This window comes from Ascidiella aspersa, chromosome 1 (genome assembly GCF_963924565.1).
Source record: "Ascidiella aspersa chromosome 1, kaAscAspe10.2, whole genome shotgun sequence".
Classification (NCBI taxonomy): domain Eukaryota; kingdom Metazoa; phylum Chordata; class Ascidiacea; order Phlebobranchia; family Ascidiidae; genus Ascidiella; species Ascidiella aspersa.
In genome coordinates this window covers 4,278,364-4,298,145 of record NC_139447.1, presented here as the reverse complement: position 1 = coordinate 4,298,145, position 19,782 = coordinate 4,278,364, and the positions used below count along the sequence as shown (strand labels likewise).

The 19,782-nt window shown below is 39.3% G+C and overlaps 1 protein-coding gene across 1 annotated transcript in view; it reads right to left on the bottom strand.

The window, feature by feature from the left end:
* LOC146166642 (uncharacterized) overlaps positions 1–19,782 on the bottom strand; it is a 108,580-nt gene that overhangs the window by 85,131 nt on the left and 3,667 nt on the right. The window contains 27 exon segments of the mRNA XM_083394728.1: positions 88–240; positions 881–1,134; positions 1,849–1,990; positions 2,126–2,217; positions 2,649–2,762; positions 3,371–3,497; positions 4,021–4,159; positions 4,513–4,612; positions 5,051–5,222; positions 6,159–6,263; positions 6,841–6,983; positions 7,550–8,125; positions 9,241–9,387; positions 9,972–10,093; positions 10,598–10,758; positions 10,911–11,055; positions 11,787–11,959; positions 12,646–12,801; positions 13,332–13,609; positions 14,500–14,641; positions 15,234–15,325; positions 16,019–16,132; positions 16,397–16,526; positions 16,896–17,028; positions 18,091–18,190; positions 18,714–18,885; positions 19,520–19,624. Of these exon segments, the coding sequence (XP_083250854.1) occupies positions 88–240; positions 881–1,134; positions 1,849–1,990; positions 2,126–2,217; positions 2,649–2,762; positions 3,371–3,497; positions 4,021–4,159; positions 4,513–4,612; positions 5,051–5,222; positions 6,159–6,263; positions 6,841–6,983; positions 7,550–8,125; positions 9,241–9,387; positions 9,972–10,093; positions 10,598–10,758; positions 10,911–11,055; positions 11,787–11,959; positions 12,646–12,801; positions 13,332–13,609; positions 14,500–14,641; positions 15,234–15,325; positions 16,019–16,132; positions 16,397–16,526; positions 16,896–17,028; positions 18,091–18,190; positions 18,714–18,885; positions 19,520–19,624 (4,287 nt within the window).

Here is a 19,782-nt window from a genome sequence, read left to right as displayed (position 1 = left end):
TTCTCTGTAATTTTTGGAGGCTTTTAGTGAATTTGTTGGTAAAAATGCACATCAAATATTGTAATTCCGCTTTGTAAAGTTAAGAACCTTGTCTTTGTAGTTGTTTTCAACAGTCAGCTTGAGATCGGCCCCGTTGTATTCGAGCTTCATCTTGAATGGAGTCTGCAGCACGATTGAGCCACCTTGCAGGAAAATGGTGTAGGTGGCGCTTTCGTACTCGGTCACTATGCTACCGTTGATCTAAAAAGATATAAACATGCGTTTTACAAACTAATAATACCTGGCGTTTTTAAGCGGGACATAACTTGTATTTTCACAATAAACAATATTCATAATATTTTATCACGTTTATTAAATGACTGTTTACTATACTGTATAATATGCACAGTTTAGGGAAAACACACCTAATAATATACAAAATATCAATTCCGAATAGGAGTCTTAATCAAGATGATGTCGATCTACTCGACCTATTTGGCTTTGCAATTTATTATCAAATTACATTACAGATCCGTGCATAGCGTACCCACGAATAGGAAATATTAAACAAATAATAAAATCACACCTAGCAAAACATTTGTCTATAGTTCATATAAGTTTACAACATAGTTGGTCGTAACACCCCCTGAGGTACCTGAGCCCTCAAAAAAAAAAAAAAAAAATTAGCGACGTGGTATAGAAACTTGCTGTTGATTAACATTAGAAATGAGCTATTTGCATGATCATGATTTTAAATAAATTTAAGCCACTTTGTTGTCCGGGTGAATAGCTTTTTCCAAAGCAAAACGCGAGTATCGCTTAAAACCCGCGAGGGCCTAAATTTTATAATATTTTTTAATTAAACAAAGTTAAACCTAAACAAAGTTTAAGTTATCCTCACCGTGGCGTAGAGTCCCGGGCCCAGGTCAACGAACTTGGTGCCACCCTGGAACTGCACTCGAGCCGTTTCCACGATCAGCCGGTCAGTCGCGTCACGTGATACGTTAACGGCGACGTCATACCAGCGTGGGTCGAGCTTGAAGAATTTGCTGGAGCGTGACACCGCGTACGTGCACGTGTCGAGTAGCGGTGACGTCACGTTGCCCTCGAAGTTGCGAAAAGTTACGTCACCGCTGGTGAAACACGTGCCGATTTCTAGACACAACGGTAAATGTATAAACCTAAACGTCGAAAAACTACATTAGAACACAAAAATCACCAACCACTAGTTTGCTAAATAAAGTATTCGATTCATTCTTTGAATTCAATATTGTGATGCAGTTCTAACCCTTGTTGTGTCGTCACAAACGCCTCAAATTTAAAAGAAAACAACTCGTCCTTTCAGCATTCGAATCTGGTTAACGTCTACAAACCAATTCCCATATTTTATTTTAAAGAACATGATTGTGCAAAATCTTGAAAATTATATTTTACAACTTACTTAAAAATATTTTTTTCTATTTCCGACAAAATTAAACATATCGTTTAAATACGACAATTTCGGGTAGGGTGAGAATATAACTATTAAAACTTTAGTTTGATTCTAAATTTTCGAGAACTCCTTAACTCGTTTTTTTAAGCATGTTAAATTCGACCAAAAAATTGTACTCCTTTTATAACAATAAAAGGTGTCAAAAAAAAGATTTCCCGGAACCATCTTAACATATCTAATGCATCTTCCTTTTTTTCTACCCGCATGAAAAGTTTTTGCATTTAAAAAAGTAGAATTCTGCCGAGATTAAACTTGGAAAAAAACCTCACAAAAAATTATTTTCCCAACTTAACTGACTTGTTATTCATTCAAAAAGTACTTGACTTGGATTGTTTACAACTTTACAACATTCAAGAGTTCAGTGGCCTGCTACTTACCGCGCAGTTGACATGCGAGCTTGGAGTCCAACTCAACGTCGCATACTTCGCTTTCGCCGCAACCACCTTCCAAACAAGCAGGTTCACCGTTAACGCAAGTGCACAGCTCTCTGCAACCGGGAGAGTAGAAGGTCTCGTTGATCTGCGAAAAAAGAAGTAGTTTTTTAATTTTATACCATACAAGGATAAATTAGGACTGTTCTGTAAAGAAAAAACGAGCGATTGTTGTTTAAATGCAAAACACAGAAGTATAAATATTAAATACACTATACTCTACCTTATAGTAGCGTCCCTCCATCTCACAGCCGCATTTCTCGGCCAGGACGCATTCGTCTCCCGACATGAGATAACCGTCGTTACATACGCAACCTGAAACAATTACATATATGAGCAGGCGTTTTTAAGATAACTAGATCCACTGTCGAGTCTTATCTAATTCAGTGAAATCCTGGGGTTTGGGGGGTCAGCATACCTAAAATTTTAAATAACTAAACATTTACTTACCTATACTCACTTATACTACCACCACAAACAAAAGGTTAAGTTTTAACTCGGGCCCTACTTTCGTAGCGGCACCTGCTCCCTAGTGGAGACAGGTTATCAGAGGACTGGGCTCACACCACTACTGACTTGCTCAGGAATTCCCCGTTTGCCTTCGTGGCCAATGGAAAGAATCGTGAGATATATGTAGTTAATCTATGCCTACTGCTATAATATCCAAATGTATTGTAGACAGATGCCCTGTTGGTACGGATTTTACAAGCCACAACATGGGCATCAAAAACAAGCAGTCCACTCACCTTCTTCGCAAATCGTTTGCGGACATTTCTGATCAGCTTCAGGGTCGGTGCAGGTCTTAGGGCATCCGTTGGTGCAGCTGTTGTACTTTGAGTTGGCCGGACACCTGCTGTCCTCTGCGATAAGAAACGTTTGTTACCGGTTAGCATATAAGGTTTATGGTGAAGTTGGTTTTGATGCTTCAATTGTAATGACTGGCTAACAAACATTTGACCAATGAAGTAAATAATTTCAATTTTTCATTTATGTATTTTTATTACTTTTTGTAACTTGGTTTGCAAAATTAAACAGCCTTAGGCCTACAGTACCTCATCCGGACCTCTTAAAACGCACGGTTAGATTCGATGCGAATTGGCTACTAATTGTAGCGACAGGCTTTCGTGAATTTGAGTTTTTCATTAACATTGAAAAAGAATGAATTGTCTTGCAACAAAATGGTGCATTCACGGTACAGTCAGTCATCCACCAACTCAACAAACAAGACTAATTCATAGTCAGAATTTTACTACGCCTTACTACAACCTCCAACCATTATGCTCCGATATCAATTCAAAAATATTATACTATTAAAGTTAATAGCCGGCTTTCGGTTAATGATGCGTAAGCCGTAATCGTTGGTCAAAAATAGTTTCGGAAGAGCTATCTTACAGTCGTTAACACACATATTTGTGTGCATCCTTCATTGAGTAGTCGGTCTCATTTTACCCTTATGCTTGCCACTTACGTATGCCGCAATGGGCTTTCCAGTCGCAAAAAAATCCCTCGCCTTGACAAGCCTTGGCGTAGGACGCGATGTTTCCCTCGATCGCGTAGTTGGTGCCTCGGTTTATGCAAGCGTCGAACTGGCAATCCTTGGAAAAAAGGCACGAATAAGCGTCGTTGTAACACCAATACAAAGCATTTGTAACCAACGAAATGCAGCCAACAGCCGCGGGTAGAAAACATATAAATATATGTCATGGGGTGCGACCCAAAAATTTAGTCAGCGATTGACTTGGTTGGTTTGCCAACTGGCCTAGTTCATATGAATATTATTTACTGAGATTATAGTTTTGGGAAAGGTTGCTCCTAAAGTAATAATAGACATGGTCATAGTATTTTAATTCCATTTATTTGCGCTATTTGTATTATTTGTGCTTTATCCACTTTAAGTTTACAAAAACTCAGTTAGAGAATTGGGTCGCTAACGCTTGGCTTTTATACTTCCTATACAAGCGTAAAAAATAGGTGTTGCCTCGAAAATAGCATTGATCTATATTCTATTCTATGTAAATACTCTTAAAAAGAGTTTGCTCGTATTATATGTTCCTTAGAAAGACAAATTAAATTCGATGAACTGTTAAGTATTTAGAATACTTAAAAACGGTAACCTACCCCCACGAATGGCGTTGGGTCGATGACCTTCTGGCATTCGGCAAAGCAGCTAGTCGGATCGCTGATGACGTTGCAAGTGCAGGAGCCGGCAAAATAACCGGCGAAGTTACAAGTTGGAAACGGTTCTCCGGCTACGCAACTGAAAACAAATTTCCGATAGAGATTTAAAAAAAAGAATTAGTTTCTGTGGAGTGCTGAACTCTGAACCCGTGAGATGTTTTCGTTGGTCAACTTTTTTGAAATTAATAAATAGTAAACAAATATGAACTCATTTTCTCCGTGTGCAATTATAAATCGCAAAGCAAATCGAAATAAACACATTCATTATCAAGTCCTTAGTAAATGAAGTTATATCTCGTCTGTCAGAAAACTGCCATTGGCCTGACAGAAAACGATGCATTTTCAGGCAATAACTTTGCGATAAAAACATATAGTATTTGCACACTGGTACAAAAAAATCGAGCAAATTTAAGTGGACTTCTGGGTACTTACCCTATCGGACTACCGACAGCCTTCACTGCATGAGCATGTTCAACGTCAGTTAAGCCACTGAGATCGTCAGTTGGGTCACCGTTGTAGTTGCCCACCAAACCTACACAATAGAGCAATAAAGTGTAAAAGCAACATATAGTAGAAGCTATTTGGTGGGAAGAGATGTTTTGAATTGTGTAAAGGCACTCGTACAATTGTGTTAACGTAATTTGAAAAGACCTATGTTGTTTTAGTAAAATGTAATAGCCATTTGTTCGTAAAAAAATATCACCAGTACTCAGTTTTGCATTATAGAAATGTTCCTCGCCAAAAATCCGGTTAACCTGATGATCCTTATTTTTTTAAAATTATTTTCCATTTCAAACGTTAAATTGTAGACTTCATGGCGTAAAAAACAATTTAATTAAGTAACAAAAACTACACTCGGTCAAGTACCAAAGTTAGAAACGCTGTTATGGCAGTTGAGCAAAATAACCTTCCTAATAAAATAATCGCACATCAAGTTTTTTCGGCACTTGTTACTGTACTTAACACCTACCGTCGGTGCAATCGTGGTACTGAGCCGGCAGCTCCACAGCGAACAGATAAATGCCGTCATAGGTGACAGATGCGCCGTTCTTGTGCACTATCTTCACTCCGAGCCCGGCTCGTCTGACGCGCACCTTCTTGTCTGGGCTGATGTAGGGCAGAAATACCTTGACCTTGTTCACCTGGAAGGCAAGCGGCATGACGTTGATTAACTTTATGTCTTCTATTGCAGGGGTTCTTAAACTTTTTTTACCACGGACCTTTAAATTTTGTTTTTGGTTTGCTTGGACCACGGTAGGCAAAAAATGTTCACAAATGACGTCAAAAATTTACGTCACAATACAAATAGACTTCATAAATTTGCTGACTTAGGTCTGAAATGTGAAAGTGAAAAGCAGTCTAAATACTCGTTTTATTTTTAATTCAACTGTTTTTTTATAAAAAATCGATTACTTCTTAAATATAGAATAGACAAATATTTTAATTTGGACTTCATAGACCCCATAAAACTAGTTCACGGACCTCAAGGGGTCCATTGACCCCAGTTTAAGAACCCCTGTTATATAAGTCTTAAATGATTTTAATTGCTTTTAAATCAGTGGACAAAAAACCCTTAAGTTTATTTGGGTTCACAGCTTGGCCATAGTTGACTTTACCACGGTTACTTGAAACCACCATAACTGTTTATTAATACAACTGACGTGGATTAACACAAGTCTTCAAATAATCTGACTTGATTTGAAATCAGTGGACAAAACTCATAACAGAATTTTAGTTCGTGTTTTTTAGTTTGATTTTTTTACCAGGCAGACTTGGACTATGTAATTTCTTTTAAGCCTTGTACTGTTAAATAGAGTAATCAGGTGGCACTCTATAAAGATAATGTGTATTGTATTCTCGACAAACTTTCGCGCAACAGGGCTTCATCAGGTCGAAGCACAAAAAAAAAAGATTTCTACATCGCACCTTGTCGAGAATTCAATACAATTTGTCTTTATATAGTGCCACCCGACTTCCCTATTTAGAATGTCCTTTACAAAGACCGTTAACTAACGATGTGTGTTTTTTAGGCTTTTAAGTTTGATTAAAAACTGAAAGTTAAAGAGTTGATCCCATACCACGACTCTTCCATCTCTTTGCAATTCCAGTGTCAGGTCAGCCATTTGTATAACAGCTTTCGCGAACCAGTAGGGAGAAGGGTGATAGTGAGGATCGTTGATAATCTGTGAAACAAATAAAGCGCCGTTCAAAATTAGATGTCTGGATATAAAAAAGGCATCTAAACGCTTCCCTACTCTTATATTGAAATTCCACACCAAAGTAAACCAAAAGGCATGACATACCAACTGAATCTGTCGATCAATGATGCAAGCAGGACAGGCTAAAAAACAACTAGCCTGCAGTGAAGTTCGAACTGACGACCTCTGGCCATACAGGGACCGTCGCTCGACCAACTGAGCTACTAGGCTCAGAGAGGAGCGAGTCGAGAAACAACCGTAACACTAATGCTTGCTACAATGGGTTAGCACAAGCAACTTCATATTAAAAGCGATCCACAATACCATATCAATATTTCAATCCACACAAAAGATAGTACTTTTAGCGACGAAATAAAAGTGCGTGGAATTTACAATATTTCACCCAATATAATAAATTTACCAAATTATTCACGATAAAATTCTATTAAATATTATTCCTGAGTAATTATCGTACATGAGTCAAGCACAATTTTTTTTCTCATTGTTCTTCCACAGAGAATCTCAAAAATCGAACAGCAAATTTCTACAAAGGGCAGCTTACCGTAACCCTTATCTTGTCCACGTTGCTGCACGTGACATTGAGCATGACGTAAGAACACGATCCCACGAAGTTGACACGCCTGCCATCTAGTGTCTGGTAGTGGAAGTCGCCCTTGGACGAGCAGATTTCCTTCTTGTTCGCGTCTGAAATAAATGCAAGTTGTTACATGTGGGATTTTAGCGTATTTTTATTACTTGTATAAGGATTTGGCCGCCTTTTAAATGAAAGAAATGCTGGATAACTAAACATGGTCGCTCAGATTTTGTTGGTGAAAATGCGAAATGCGTATAACAACTGGGAATACCTAGGTATTTTCGATATTCACATAACCGGTGAAACAAGCACTGTTATCATGATAATGTGTTTGTGTTTGCAACGTTTTACACACGTATCAATTCAGACGAACATTTAGATTTCCATAAAAGACACACGTATTTCATATTATAAACTACGGCATTTAAAACGGGAACTCTAATAGATCCGATTCCGATATTTCAGACGAAAGTATCACAGTCGATACTAAGTACGTCATTAATATGCTCATGATTTTTTTGGGTTTTAAAAAACGCATGTTTTATGGGTCGTAGTCTAAAATATTCTTTAGCGTTAAGAAGTTTAGTTACCTCCAGTTGTTAACTTACTACTTTTAGAAATTAATAAAATAATGTGGTTTTGGATCAACCCCATGGATGTAATACTGAATCCTCACCCGTAGCGTCGCACAAGCTCTCGGCCACGACCCTTGACATCCGTTTCAGGTCGTCAAAGTCGTCAATTATCCGCGCGAAGTCGTCACTCGGTTCCGACGCAATCTCAACCAGCTGTTCCTCTACCGCTCCATCGCCAACTCCTATCGCGATCACGGTCGAGTGCTCACGCAACATGGCCGCCGATTCGATGACATCATCAAGTGAGGGGCCGTCTGTGACGAGAACGACCACGGTGGGGACACCACGCCGCTTCCCGGTCAGGTCCGAGACGTCCACAAGTTGTCGTGTCACCTCTGCCAACGCGAGTCCGGTCTTGGTTCCACCGCCCAGGTACTCGATGCTTGAGATTGCGTTAAATAATTGTAACTTGTCGCTGTATTGCTTGTAGGACCATAGCAGCCTGGGCGTGCGGTTGTACTGCACCACAGCTACGCGGACGGATGTGGTGCTGACGTCATACTGGTCGATGACGTCAATGACGAACTGACGTATGAGCTGGAAGTTGTCGGCACCCCAGGAGGAGCTGGTGTCCAGGACGAACGCGAGGTCTACAACCATCTTGTCCTTGCAGGGAACTAAGATACAGAGAAATGTGTGAAACTGTTGAATTAAGATAAACTGACGATGCCATTTATTTCTATGGCAAAATGCTGATTTATATTATAAGTTTTTAGACCTTGCTGACTGATTTTTGTTCACAGCGGTGCGCTTCTCAAACTATTATAAAAAATTACAGAACTTTTTTCGTCGACGCCTCGGAATTATATGTTCTGTTGCAGGGAAAGATTCTGTTGTAGAAATACATACTAAGCTTAAATGTATAAAACAGTCAAATTAAGATAACTGATTATGCCAATTTATATGGTGAAATGCATATATTTCAAGTTTTTAGACCTTGCTGACTGATTTTTGTTCGAAGCGGTGCGCTTCTCAGGGTATTACAAAATTCTAGAACTTTTGTCGTCGGCGACTCGGCATTATGTGTTCTGTTGGAGGGCAAGATTCTGTTGTGGAAACACATACTAAGCTCGAATGTGTAAAGCGAAAGAATATTTTTAATACTTTGCCTGTTTAGTGTTTACACATACCATGATGTATCTTTGAAAGCTGATTAAATAGAGCATCTGATTTTTTCTTTAATTTTTAAAAATGTTTAAAATGCTCTATTGTTAAATTTGATTTTAGCATAATGAGTTTCAATGTAAAAAAATATGGTATCAGTTGTCAATTCTTGTTCAACAACCAGTTGTGGTTTGTAAAACTTACTTGGCGGTAATACGGACTCCGGTCCCGGCGTTGTCGTGTCTACAATTGTAAAAAAATAATTTAACAACGACAAAAGATAAAATAAACTAATGCATTTTCGGGTATAAATAAAAACAACATCACAATTCATGAGCATAATGTTTGGAGCTTGTAGAAAGGCGTCGTGAGAATATCAAAGCCCATACAGAAGTAAGTAGCATTTTGAATGTTTCGGAAAACTCTTTTTCCATTTTCAACAGCTTGATAAAATGCTAAAATGCTACCTATACTTCTGCATGGGCCTTGTCAACGTTTCCTGTTATAATATACTTGAACTCCGATTTTCCTATTACAATATTACTGATTTCCTGTAACATTACACTTCATATAACAACTCAGCTTTTTATATTACAATATTATTTATTACTAATTACAATATACTTACAGTCAGGTCCTGGCGCGCACATAGAGATTCCGCTTTCGCGCTCCTCACATACGAGTCCACCCTGGCACGGGTTGTCTACGCACTCGTACTGGTTCGGTCCCTTGCACTCGCACCGCTGGGCGCACTCGTGCGTGATGCGGCTGTAACCTGCGCCGAGCAGAGATACGGATTTAAAACTTAGGCGCCATCAGAAAAACGTTCGCATTTAATTCGTATTTCGGCCTAAAAAACTTTTCCTCAAAACAAAGCTGCATTTGTTTTTGGTGTGCGACCTGTACGCATATAAAGAACGTAACTAGAAAACTGCCCCCATTTAGCCTTGCATTAAAATTGGTCGCAAAAAGCATTTGCCTTATGTTTAGTCAGCTAATGACCAAAAACAATTGTTTGTTTTTTAGTTGCCACCTGCGTGAAGCATGGAAGGGAAGTGTGGAGCTATTCCGATTCAGCCTGGTATTTTCTATCCGTATATTATGTAGTTTCAGGAAAATATGCGGATTTGTCACAATATTCACAAGTATTGCAAACGTTTTGATGATATACTGTTGTAACAAAAAGCTGAATGCAGCACGAACGGGCCTAGCATATATGCAGCGATATATTTCGGGTATAGATTACCATACTATTATAAACTTGTAAACAGTTTCCTAAAATGCACACAGGAAACGTCATAATGTAATTTCGCAAGGGCGCCGTTTGAATATAAAAAAAAAACTGGTTTACAGATTTACCTTTAGTGACGTAAGATCCGTCATTCAACGTACATCCGCAGTTTTCCGGTTGAACGCACGCGTCGCCGTCACGAACGAAGCCGAAATCGCAAACACACCCAGTCACGTCCGGTAGGGGGCAGCTGTGGGTTAAGGTAGCATTTTAGAAAATATTTCACACATATTTTAAAGATATAGTATTGGCCAACGTTTTTGATATACCATTTTTTGGTTGGTAACCAGAAAGTAAAACATACGATTAATTTTAATAAGAAAAAGAGGGCTTGAAGTTGAAGCACAACTCCGCGTAACAAACGGAACAGTCAGTACTTCTGGTTATTTTAGGTTTTAGCACTACAAACCAACCTGCATTGAAAATAGCCTGGCAACTTAATAAGGCAGTTTCAAGGTCTACCTTAACTCAAAAAATGGCCTTGGAAAACACCTTAAACAAATAAAGTGCACTAAACTTTACTTAAAGTGTATGTAATTTTACTTAAAGGAATATCAACGGTTTCTTCACGGTATATATTTGTAAAAGAGTGTTTAAACATTTCCATAGTTTTTTTAGTTTTTCCGCGCCAGAGTTGAACTGCGCATCGGCAGAAGGTTAACATTTTTACATTTTTTTTAGTTCTCCCACTCACTTGTCCGACGCGTAAATGTCCTGGCAGGTATCCGGACACGCGATGGCGCACCCGCTGAACTGACTGTTGGGTGGGCACGTCACTGTGACGTTGGCCTCGTTCACCCAATCACAGGCGAGAAGCCGCTGCTTCTGGCATTCGTTTGCGTAATCGCTGAGGATCTGAAAGAATTGATAAATCTAAGTTATTATTTCTTTGCATGATTTTAATAAAACTGCACGCGGCCACGGCCGTTTTCCTAACTTTTCTTTTCCTTTTTTAACACAAATAATAGCAATTTTTTGGCGACAACGTACAACTGCTCATAACAAACCTCGGCCAGCAGCGCGGTGTCGCCTCCACTTCCGCATACGTCACTGACGCAGTTTCCCATGGCTTGATCGGGGTGAATGTGGCCGTGGCACCCGCTCAGCGGCCCCTCCGCCTCGGCCAGGATCCCACAGTAACCAGCTCCGGCGCTAGAAAGTGAAAGTGGGTGTTTTTGTTTATGCTGTTGGTTCTGCTTTACAAACTGCTTGCGAGTTTGTTTTATCGACATGAAAGTAACTTACGCTGGACTTGGTTTTGGGTAAAATACTGTTGTTTTTGGAAAATTTTCTGCGATTTGCTATTCAGTATTTTTTGCAATTAGGCTTCTAGTGTCTTTGCTTTGCATATGTGTTTATGTGACCATACGAAAGTTTTATTTTTGAATTATATGGGATATACTTTGTTGCAAACACCTTTTTTAAAACGAGAGTTTGCACTATCCAAAATAAAGCAATAACACGGTTGCAGCGGCGTTCGTACAATACTTACGCATGTTACCCTTACTCGTAAAAACTTAAACTGAAAGACTTAGCCTATTAGGAAAACCTAAAACCACTGATTATGGCGTTGGGGCGGCAGTTATAAATACACAGCATGCTTAAAACATGACAGATATGTAGCCAAAGCGAAAACCCAACTGTACAGTGGTTGAACATGGTGTACCGATAATCCATCGCAGATTCACCGAATCTGTCGATATATGATGCAAGCAGAGTAGGTTAACAAATCAACTAGCCTGCAGTAAGGTTCGAACTCACGATCCCCGGTTCAATACCGGGACTGTCGCTCTGTACAGTGGTTGATAATTAGTTGTACAATACATACATTTATAATGTTCTGTAACCAAATTAAAAAGTCGAAAAAAAAAACTTCAACGCACTATTTATCGCGGTTGGAAGGCGGGCAGTCGTTCTTGGGCTGAGGAATCGGCTGGCCACAACTCCCCTCCTGATAGGTGGGCGCGAAGAGGGCGGGGTCGGTGGTGACAGCGCCCTCTGGTGTCCGAAGGTCGTCCGTTGGGTCGCCGTTAAAGTTGCCGCAAAGACAATTCAGCTGCAGATGAATTTCGATTATAGCTCTTGAAGGGATAATGCTTTAAATTAAGTTTATATCTTTTATCCGTCGTATTCTTAGTGGCTAGAAGAAAACGCCTTCAAATTTCACCTGAAACTATATAAAAGAAAAAATCTACCACTTAATCATGCTGTAGTCGTCTTTAAACAGTGTCGCCGCACATGTGCAAACTAATTGCAACTGTATAATTCGCACTGTTGGCAGTCAATTAGTGCCGTGGCCGCCCTATTTTTTTTAAACCGTTGACAATAAAACCGTTACCCTCTAAAAAAATATAAAATTCCTGTCTTATTTAAACATACTAAGGAGGGATGTTTTAGAGCAATAACATACCTCTGTGTGGGCTGCTAATTACGCTATAGTTTAACAACTGCAAAAATAGCATGAGAATTGTCACGAAATCGTTGCACTTACATAAATCTAATTTATTTTAGTAAATAAACGTTATAACTGAATAAAGAGCTACAATTTATCGATCCACATCTTGATGTTGAAAATGAATAACGATATATTCGAAAAGTTGATACCTTTCTGTATGGGCTTTGATTTTATTACTACGTCTTACTACAACCTCCAACCATTAGGCTTTGAACAATTTCTTTTGAATTTGCAAATTGTAAAAATACTCCTAATCTCAAAATCATTGAAGTCCATATGATCCTCACCTCTCCTTTATATCCCGACGGCACCGTTACCACCAGTTTGCCTCGATTGAACTGAACTTTGACCCCGTTCCGGTGCATGGTCAGCGTGACGTAGTTTTCCTCTTGAGTGATGGAGAAAATCTGGCTTGTGTATCCAGTGACCGCTTCGTTGTTCACCTGAGACACGACATAGGTTAAGAAGGACCACTATGGTTGTACCTTTGCACGCGTCATCTTACGCATTTAGGAAGTGGTAATTTTTTTCATGTATTTTCTAGCCCTGTGTTTTTACATTACGGCAATCAAACATACAGCGACATTACAAGACTGAATGGTATGAAATTAAAGCCACAAGTGCCAGTTTACGATGAACGTTTGACCAGCTGGTTGAAAACGAACAAAGAGTTATTCGAAACGTTCAAAATGATACGTACTTCTGCATGGGCTTTGATATTCTGATTACATCTTACTACAAACTCCAAACATTATGTTCCAATTCTAAATATATTTTATCGATCCGCATCTTGATGTTGAAAATGAATAGCGAGTTATTCGAAACGTTTAAAATGATACCTATTTTGTATGGGCTTTGATATTCTAAAGTCCAGATCTACAACCTCTGGCCATCTCCAACGTTTGACCAACTGTTGCATTATCCTTTATTATTATTTTCCAAGCATCTTTATAAGTAAATTTATTCAACTTACGGCGACGAGCCCCAAAAACTTGAACTGCACCAGCACAGGCTCTTCACCGCCAATCAGCACCTCGGCTGAGCGCAGCACTTGTCTCGGCGAATAGGAGTCGCCCGGCTGCACCACGTGGTCGATGGTGACCTTGAACCAGCGGGGGTCAAACTTCTGCAGCGAAGTGGTCTCGGCAAAGCAGTATCGGCAAGTTCCGGTGAAGTCAAATTGGGCATTTGACGGCGACTGGTCGAAGGTGGAGTAGTAGGACTCGCTCCATACCTTGCATACTCCGAAACCTTAAAAGTAGAGATCGGCCGATATCACTTTTTTGGAGCGATATCAGATTTTTTACAATTTTTCAACCTATACCAGATACCGATTTTTTTATATACCTGGGAAATGTTCAAAACTTGAATTAACTGAAAATGCAAATAACGTTTTATTATATACACCTTTATTAATTAATTATTAAACTATTATTTAGCATGTTACCTTGGATTTTTTTTATCAAAAATGGGTTAGGTTGTTTGTTGTACAGGAAAAATTATATTATATTGTTGTCCTAAAATATCGGCCAAAGTATCGGCCTACATTTACCGATACCGATATATCGGTAGAAGCCAAACATCGGCCGATATTGTCGGTAAACCGATATATCGGTCTATTTCCACTTTAAAGGGCGAAACGCTGTAGGGTAGAAACAGGCGAGCGCCTTTCTCTATGCAATATGCCCTGCAACTTGAGTGAAATCAAAATGGCCTTTGTCACGGACGACTTGGTTCGATTGCTTTGCAAACTGCGAAATGTTTTATAAAGAGCTGGAGTATGGCCATGTTGGAAAAAAATCGCGTTTTGTAATAACGTGATCTGGTAAACACTTTGGCACAGTGCACAAAAAGGCCTTGAAAACTATCCAATTCCACAGTTAACCAACAAACCCAGAGAATTGTTAAATTTATGAGAAAGGATCGCTTCCCACGTTAATTTTTAAATTCTTCTTCAATCTCAATGTATTATCGGAGTCAACGGAAATGTCTGCCAAAAAAGTCATATTGTTTAACAAAAATAAACTTGTAACAATAAAACTCAAGTATAAAAACAGCGATCGACAAGCAAAAACCTACTGCCAATGGTTTTGTGATTCATAAAGGTAGGCCCTTTCATACAACTTGTAACAACTACTAACTCTTTGGTTGGCATCCGAGCTTTCCGGTTCGATCCACAGCGCATAACTCATCAGCGCCGCAAGCGGCAGGTTCGCAGTACATGTGCCTGCTCACGCATTCGCAAATCTCGCTGCAGCCGCTCTTGTAGAAGGCAACACCGCTCTGGGGAATGGAGATATGAACATGGGTTATGCGCAGCACGACGTAACGATTTGGCTACTGGTAAAGGCACAAAAATAAATAAAATGGCTGCAGAAAGAACATAGCATTTTCGCTTGTCGCACCAGCCCTGAGATCTTAAAAATAGTCCTGACCAATTTTTAATCATGCTTTCTTTTCGCTGTATTTCCCCTGTTTCGCCCCTATTTTTTCAAGGCCGCATATTAAATAAAAAAGGGGGGGGGGGGGCAATGATGAGCTCAAACCAAAGGAGGGCCACCCATGAAGCACCTGGGCCCTTAAAAAAGAATAAAAGATAAATGCATTCTTTTAGGCTTAACAAGAGCAATTTCCTGGGCGACATGTACTAACTTTATCAATTGTTCTATAGGCTATATTATGTCTAAAAAATTAGGAAGAAAGATGTGGAACTGGTGTTAAGCAAACGATGTGTCGCAATTACAGCAATTCAATATTAAAGAGTAACATGTAAAATATTATTGTTGCAAATCAAAGTGATGAAAGTATGAGTCCCAGACTTTAAGGTAAGGATACTCAGGTCGTTCTTATCTCGTGAACGATTCAAGTTACATACCGTATAGTATTTTCCCTCCACAAGGCAGCCACATTGCTCCAACTTAACGCATTCCTTGCCGGATTTAAGGTAACCGGCATCGCACTGACAACCTGTGAAAATACTGGTTTAAAATCCACAGAAGTAAACAAACTGTATACAACGATTATTACTTCTGTGAGATAAAATTGGTTGGACAAGCAAAACCGGGAGACCGATACGAATCGACCTATAAGCTGTAACTGTGTTGTAGGCTATTCAACAAATCATTTTTCTTCAATGTATTCTAAAGACACATTAGGGCAGTTTACTGTCTGTAGTGGCCTGGCAATATATTTCGTTGATAGTTATTAAACGTTAGGAGTTCTAAATTAGAAACACTCAGTACCCCAATGGGTTTTAAACATTCATGCATTTCATAGGCGCCGGTTACCACGCTATTCACCTCGCGACTGTTTGTATGACTAGCATGTGAGATCACGCGAATATTGTTTACATAAGGCACATAATTTGTTTTTTTATAAAGATGTTATTGTCGTTATGTATTGATACAGGTTTAAAGATATATCATAATGATGAGTGAAAGTGTTATGTATAAGTCTTGATTAGTTGTTTATTGTTTAGTCGATAAAATGTAGGTAAATTATTGTAATGCGCAAGCTCGTTGTTGTGAATAATTAATAATTGTAATAACGTTTCTTGGTATTTTTGAGAATCAGGCAGATTTTCACTAAGGTAGAATATTGGCGCTAGGATTAAACAAAATAGAACTCCGTTAATTTTGTTATTTACGATTCTACGCTCACCTTCGATACAAGGAGATACGTTGACGCATGAAGAGGCGGCGTCCTTGTCAACACAAGTATTCTCACATTCGCTCACACAAGTCGTGTACTTGGAGTTGGGCGGGCATGTAGGATCTGCACCAAAAAAGTGTTTTAAAGTCAGGGATTTGAAATATTGGACAATAATTCCACAAATATTGTTTACCATTTTCGGAAATCTGGAAATTTGTTTAAATTGTACAATACTTTTTTTGTAACTTAATTTTAAGAATCATAACTTTGTTCTTCTAATGCCCCGGTCCGAATCAAAAAGAACCGATAAATAGCTATCCTACTTTTACTGGTCACCAAATCACGTTGCCATAAAACTCTTGTCTTGGCTGCATGCTTGGTACTTACAGAGTTTACAGAGTTTCCTCCAGTCACAGATCTTGGCGGCCTTGGCTTGGCACTGCGCCGCGTAAGCGAGCAAGTTGGTGAGCAAGGCGTGCTGTTGTCCGGCATACGCGCACATGTCGAACTTACAATCCTGCACAAAACACAGCTCATTAAAGCTTGAGAATTCAAAACAAGATTATTTAAACTAGTGTCCAGTTCAACCAAAGTTTCTCTTTTGATGAATCGAAGAATTAGTGCTTAGAATATGACTTAATAGTCAATGTCCAACCGTTTGTATGCTTAAATATTGAAACTATAAAAACGACTAAACGGGTTAATGAACGATTCTTCATGTCAAACTAAAACTGACAACAAGTATTAAAGTTAACACAAGGTAAATCAGTAGCCTTTCTTCGGTATAGGATTTAAAATCACGAGAGTTGCCAAACACAGACCATTACTATTTTCACATTGGGAAAGCTACGTTGTACAATAGACTTTCGCAAAAACGACGATTTACCTCTAAGAAAGGAGCTGGGTCGACCAGATGGTGACAAGGGCCGAAGCAGGTGTTAATCTCCCCGCAATTGCACTCCCCAGTGTCGTAATCCAAGTTGGTCGGGCAAGTCTTAACTTCGGGTCCGTCTTGGCAGCTTCAATAGAAAAAAACACGTGAAACGGTTGAAAAGCATCCTAACATACAAACTTAAAGAGCAAGAACGAGTTGTACAACCAAAAACAAAAACTCCCTTATTTCACGAAAATAAAGAACTTCAACATATTTAATTTTGCTTGAAAAAACAACAGCAAAGCTTTTTTTAAGCTTAACACCATTTTTTAAGATCAACGGTTAGATAAACAGCGTGGATGACAAGGCCTAAATTTTCGACTGTTTACAATTTTTAAATCTTTTTGTTAAGGACTTTTAACTGGTATTTTTTTGAGTCAAAAACAGTAAACAAGAAGCTTTATTACGCTTAATACAATTTTTATTTAACACAATTTTTTTTTTTTTCAATTTTTTAAAATTTTACCGGTGATAAAATTTCTAAACGCTTGTGTAATGAAATTTTAACCAGGGCTGGGGAGCCGGAGCTGGAGCCCGGAGCTAAGCATTTTCTCTGGAGCCAGAGCCGGGGCTGGAGCCATTGTTATTATTTTTGTGGAGCTGGAGCCGGAGCCGGAGCCATTTTTATTATTTTTGTGGAGCCGAAGCCGGAGCCATTTTTATTATTTTTGTGGAGCCTGAGCCGCAGCCGGAGCCCTTTTTATTATTTTTGTGGAGCTGGGGACATTTTTCAATTTGTGGTGCTAAAGCTAAGAAATTATATATTGTTCCATCTCCAATGTTAGTTAGCCAAAAGTAATTTTAAAAACTTGCCATTGAATAAGTGACTGGTGGCACCGGAGCTGGAGCCGGAGTCATTGGGTGTGTGTTTGAGCCAAAGGATTGAGTTTTACGACTCCGGAGCTGGAGCCGGAGCCAAAGGATATGAGTTTTACGACTCCGGAGCTGGAGCCGGAGCCATTTAATAATTGCCTGATGGCTCCGGAGCTGGAGCCGGAGCTAATGCTATTTTACGGTGGCTCCCCAGCCCTGATTTTAACTGTTATTTTTTTCGTCATAATCTTTTTTATGCTTCACAATTTTGTAACAAAAAACCGCAGGTAGATAAACAGCATAGATGGCAAGTCGTGTATTATCGACTGATTACCCTGGCCCTCCTCCGGTTGTTTTCCACGAGTTTCCGAATTCTGCTTCCGTCAAACCCTTCAGGTCGTCGGATGCGATTCCGTTCATGTCACCACACAGTCCTGAAAGGTTGTCACAGTTAATTCGGCAATATTATAATAAATTAACCGGTCATACGTGAACAACAGGGTGTCGAGGGTTTGCGATGAAAATAGCAGATGAGCAACTGTTTTTTTTGTTTTTTTTATAAGGACAAACCTACTCCCCAGAAAAGCAAGCAGGCTCCCTGTGGAGTCTTATCTAATTCAGTAGAATCCTGCCTTTTTTCCTGTTTTTTTTCGGGCGGCATAACTAACATTTAAATAACAAAACATTTACCCTGTTCTTACTTATACATATCTATACTTAATTATACTTAACCACCACCACAAAAAGAAGGTTAAAACGTTTACCTTCTGCCTTGCACAGTTCTAACCTGTGCCCTACCTCCGTGGCGGCACCTGCTCCCTAGTGAAGACAGATTGTCAGAGGACTGGGCTTAGATTACTACTGATTTGTTTAGAATTTCCCGCAAGAATCGAGCCACAACTCTCCCCTACTTTATTTTACTTCTTATTTAAGATCCATATTACAGAATTTATTTACCTTCGGTGCATTCCCAGTAGGACGGTGGCAAGGAGACCTTCAAGTTGTACCGGCCGTTGTAGCGGATCTCGACGCAGAACGTGGTTAGAATGATGAACTGCGATCCACGGGAGAAGATTCGCAACCCGCTAGGCAAATGAGTGAAAGGCAAGGTAACACTCTCGCCGTCGACCTGTAAAGAAACCAAGTTGAGGATATAGACCAGCGATTCTTAACCTTTCTGGCTTACGACACTCCTCAAAAATAATAAATAGATATGCGGCACCCCGACTGAAATTTTCGTTGAGTGTTTTACTGAAATGTCACTATAAATGACACTGAAATAACGCAATCAACTTAAAACATGTATAAAATGTAATTTGATATAATGGTCTCTAATTATACAAAAATAGCTGTATCAAGACGCTTACCAAGTGAGCAAAAATCTAAAACAAGTTCCTAATTTTTGCGCGAATAAAATAAAACTCAATGAATATGCTGTTACCGTCAGTCATTTTGCCGGAAGAACAATTGTACAATTTTTATTTCAATTCTACAATTGTTCTTCCGGCAAAATTTTTATTAAAGTTCCAACGTTTTGACCACCTATATGTTTCGCCTTTAGTTGCAGTTATATTGCCCTGAAGAAGATTGCCCGATTAGGTGGCCGTAACGTTGGCACTTTGCCAAAATTTTGAAAAAAAAAATTATAAAATGTTAGGAACAATTGTACAACTAAAATAAAACTCGTCTGTAAATTACAATATAAACATAACGCCTGCGGTGAGAAACATTTTCAGTTCGGGAATGTCGAAAGCAGTACTTGCCTTGAAGTCGCCTCCTCGCGCGATGCTGATGGCGAGTCCTTCCACGTAAACGACACCACGCAGAAACCAGGAAATGTCCTTCTTGCCCATCTTGCTGTTTTCCACCTGAGGAAATCAATCCAAACCTTTGCTATTTCGTCACCGGGAAAATGCGCGACATAACTTGCTGCTTTAAGTTTCGATATAGATTAAATAAAACTTGGCAAGGTAACTTTGTCCCAAGTTTAGTGCAATAACGCACGTGGTATTATCTCTACACTAAA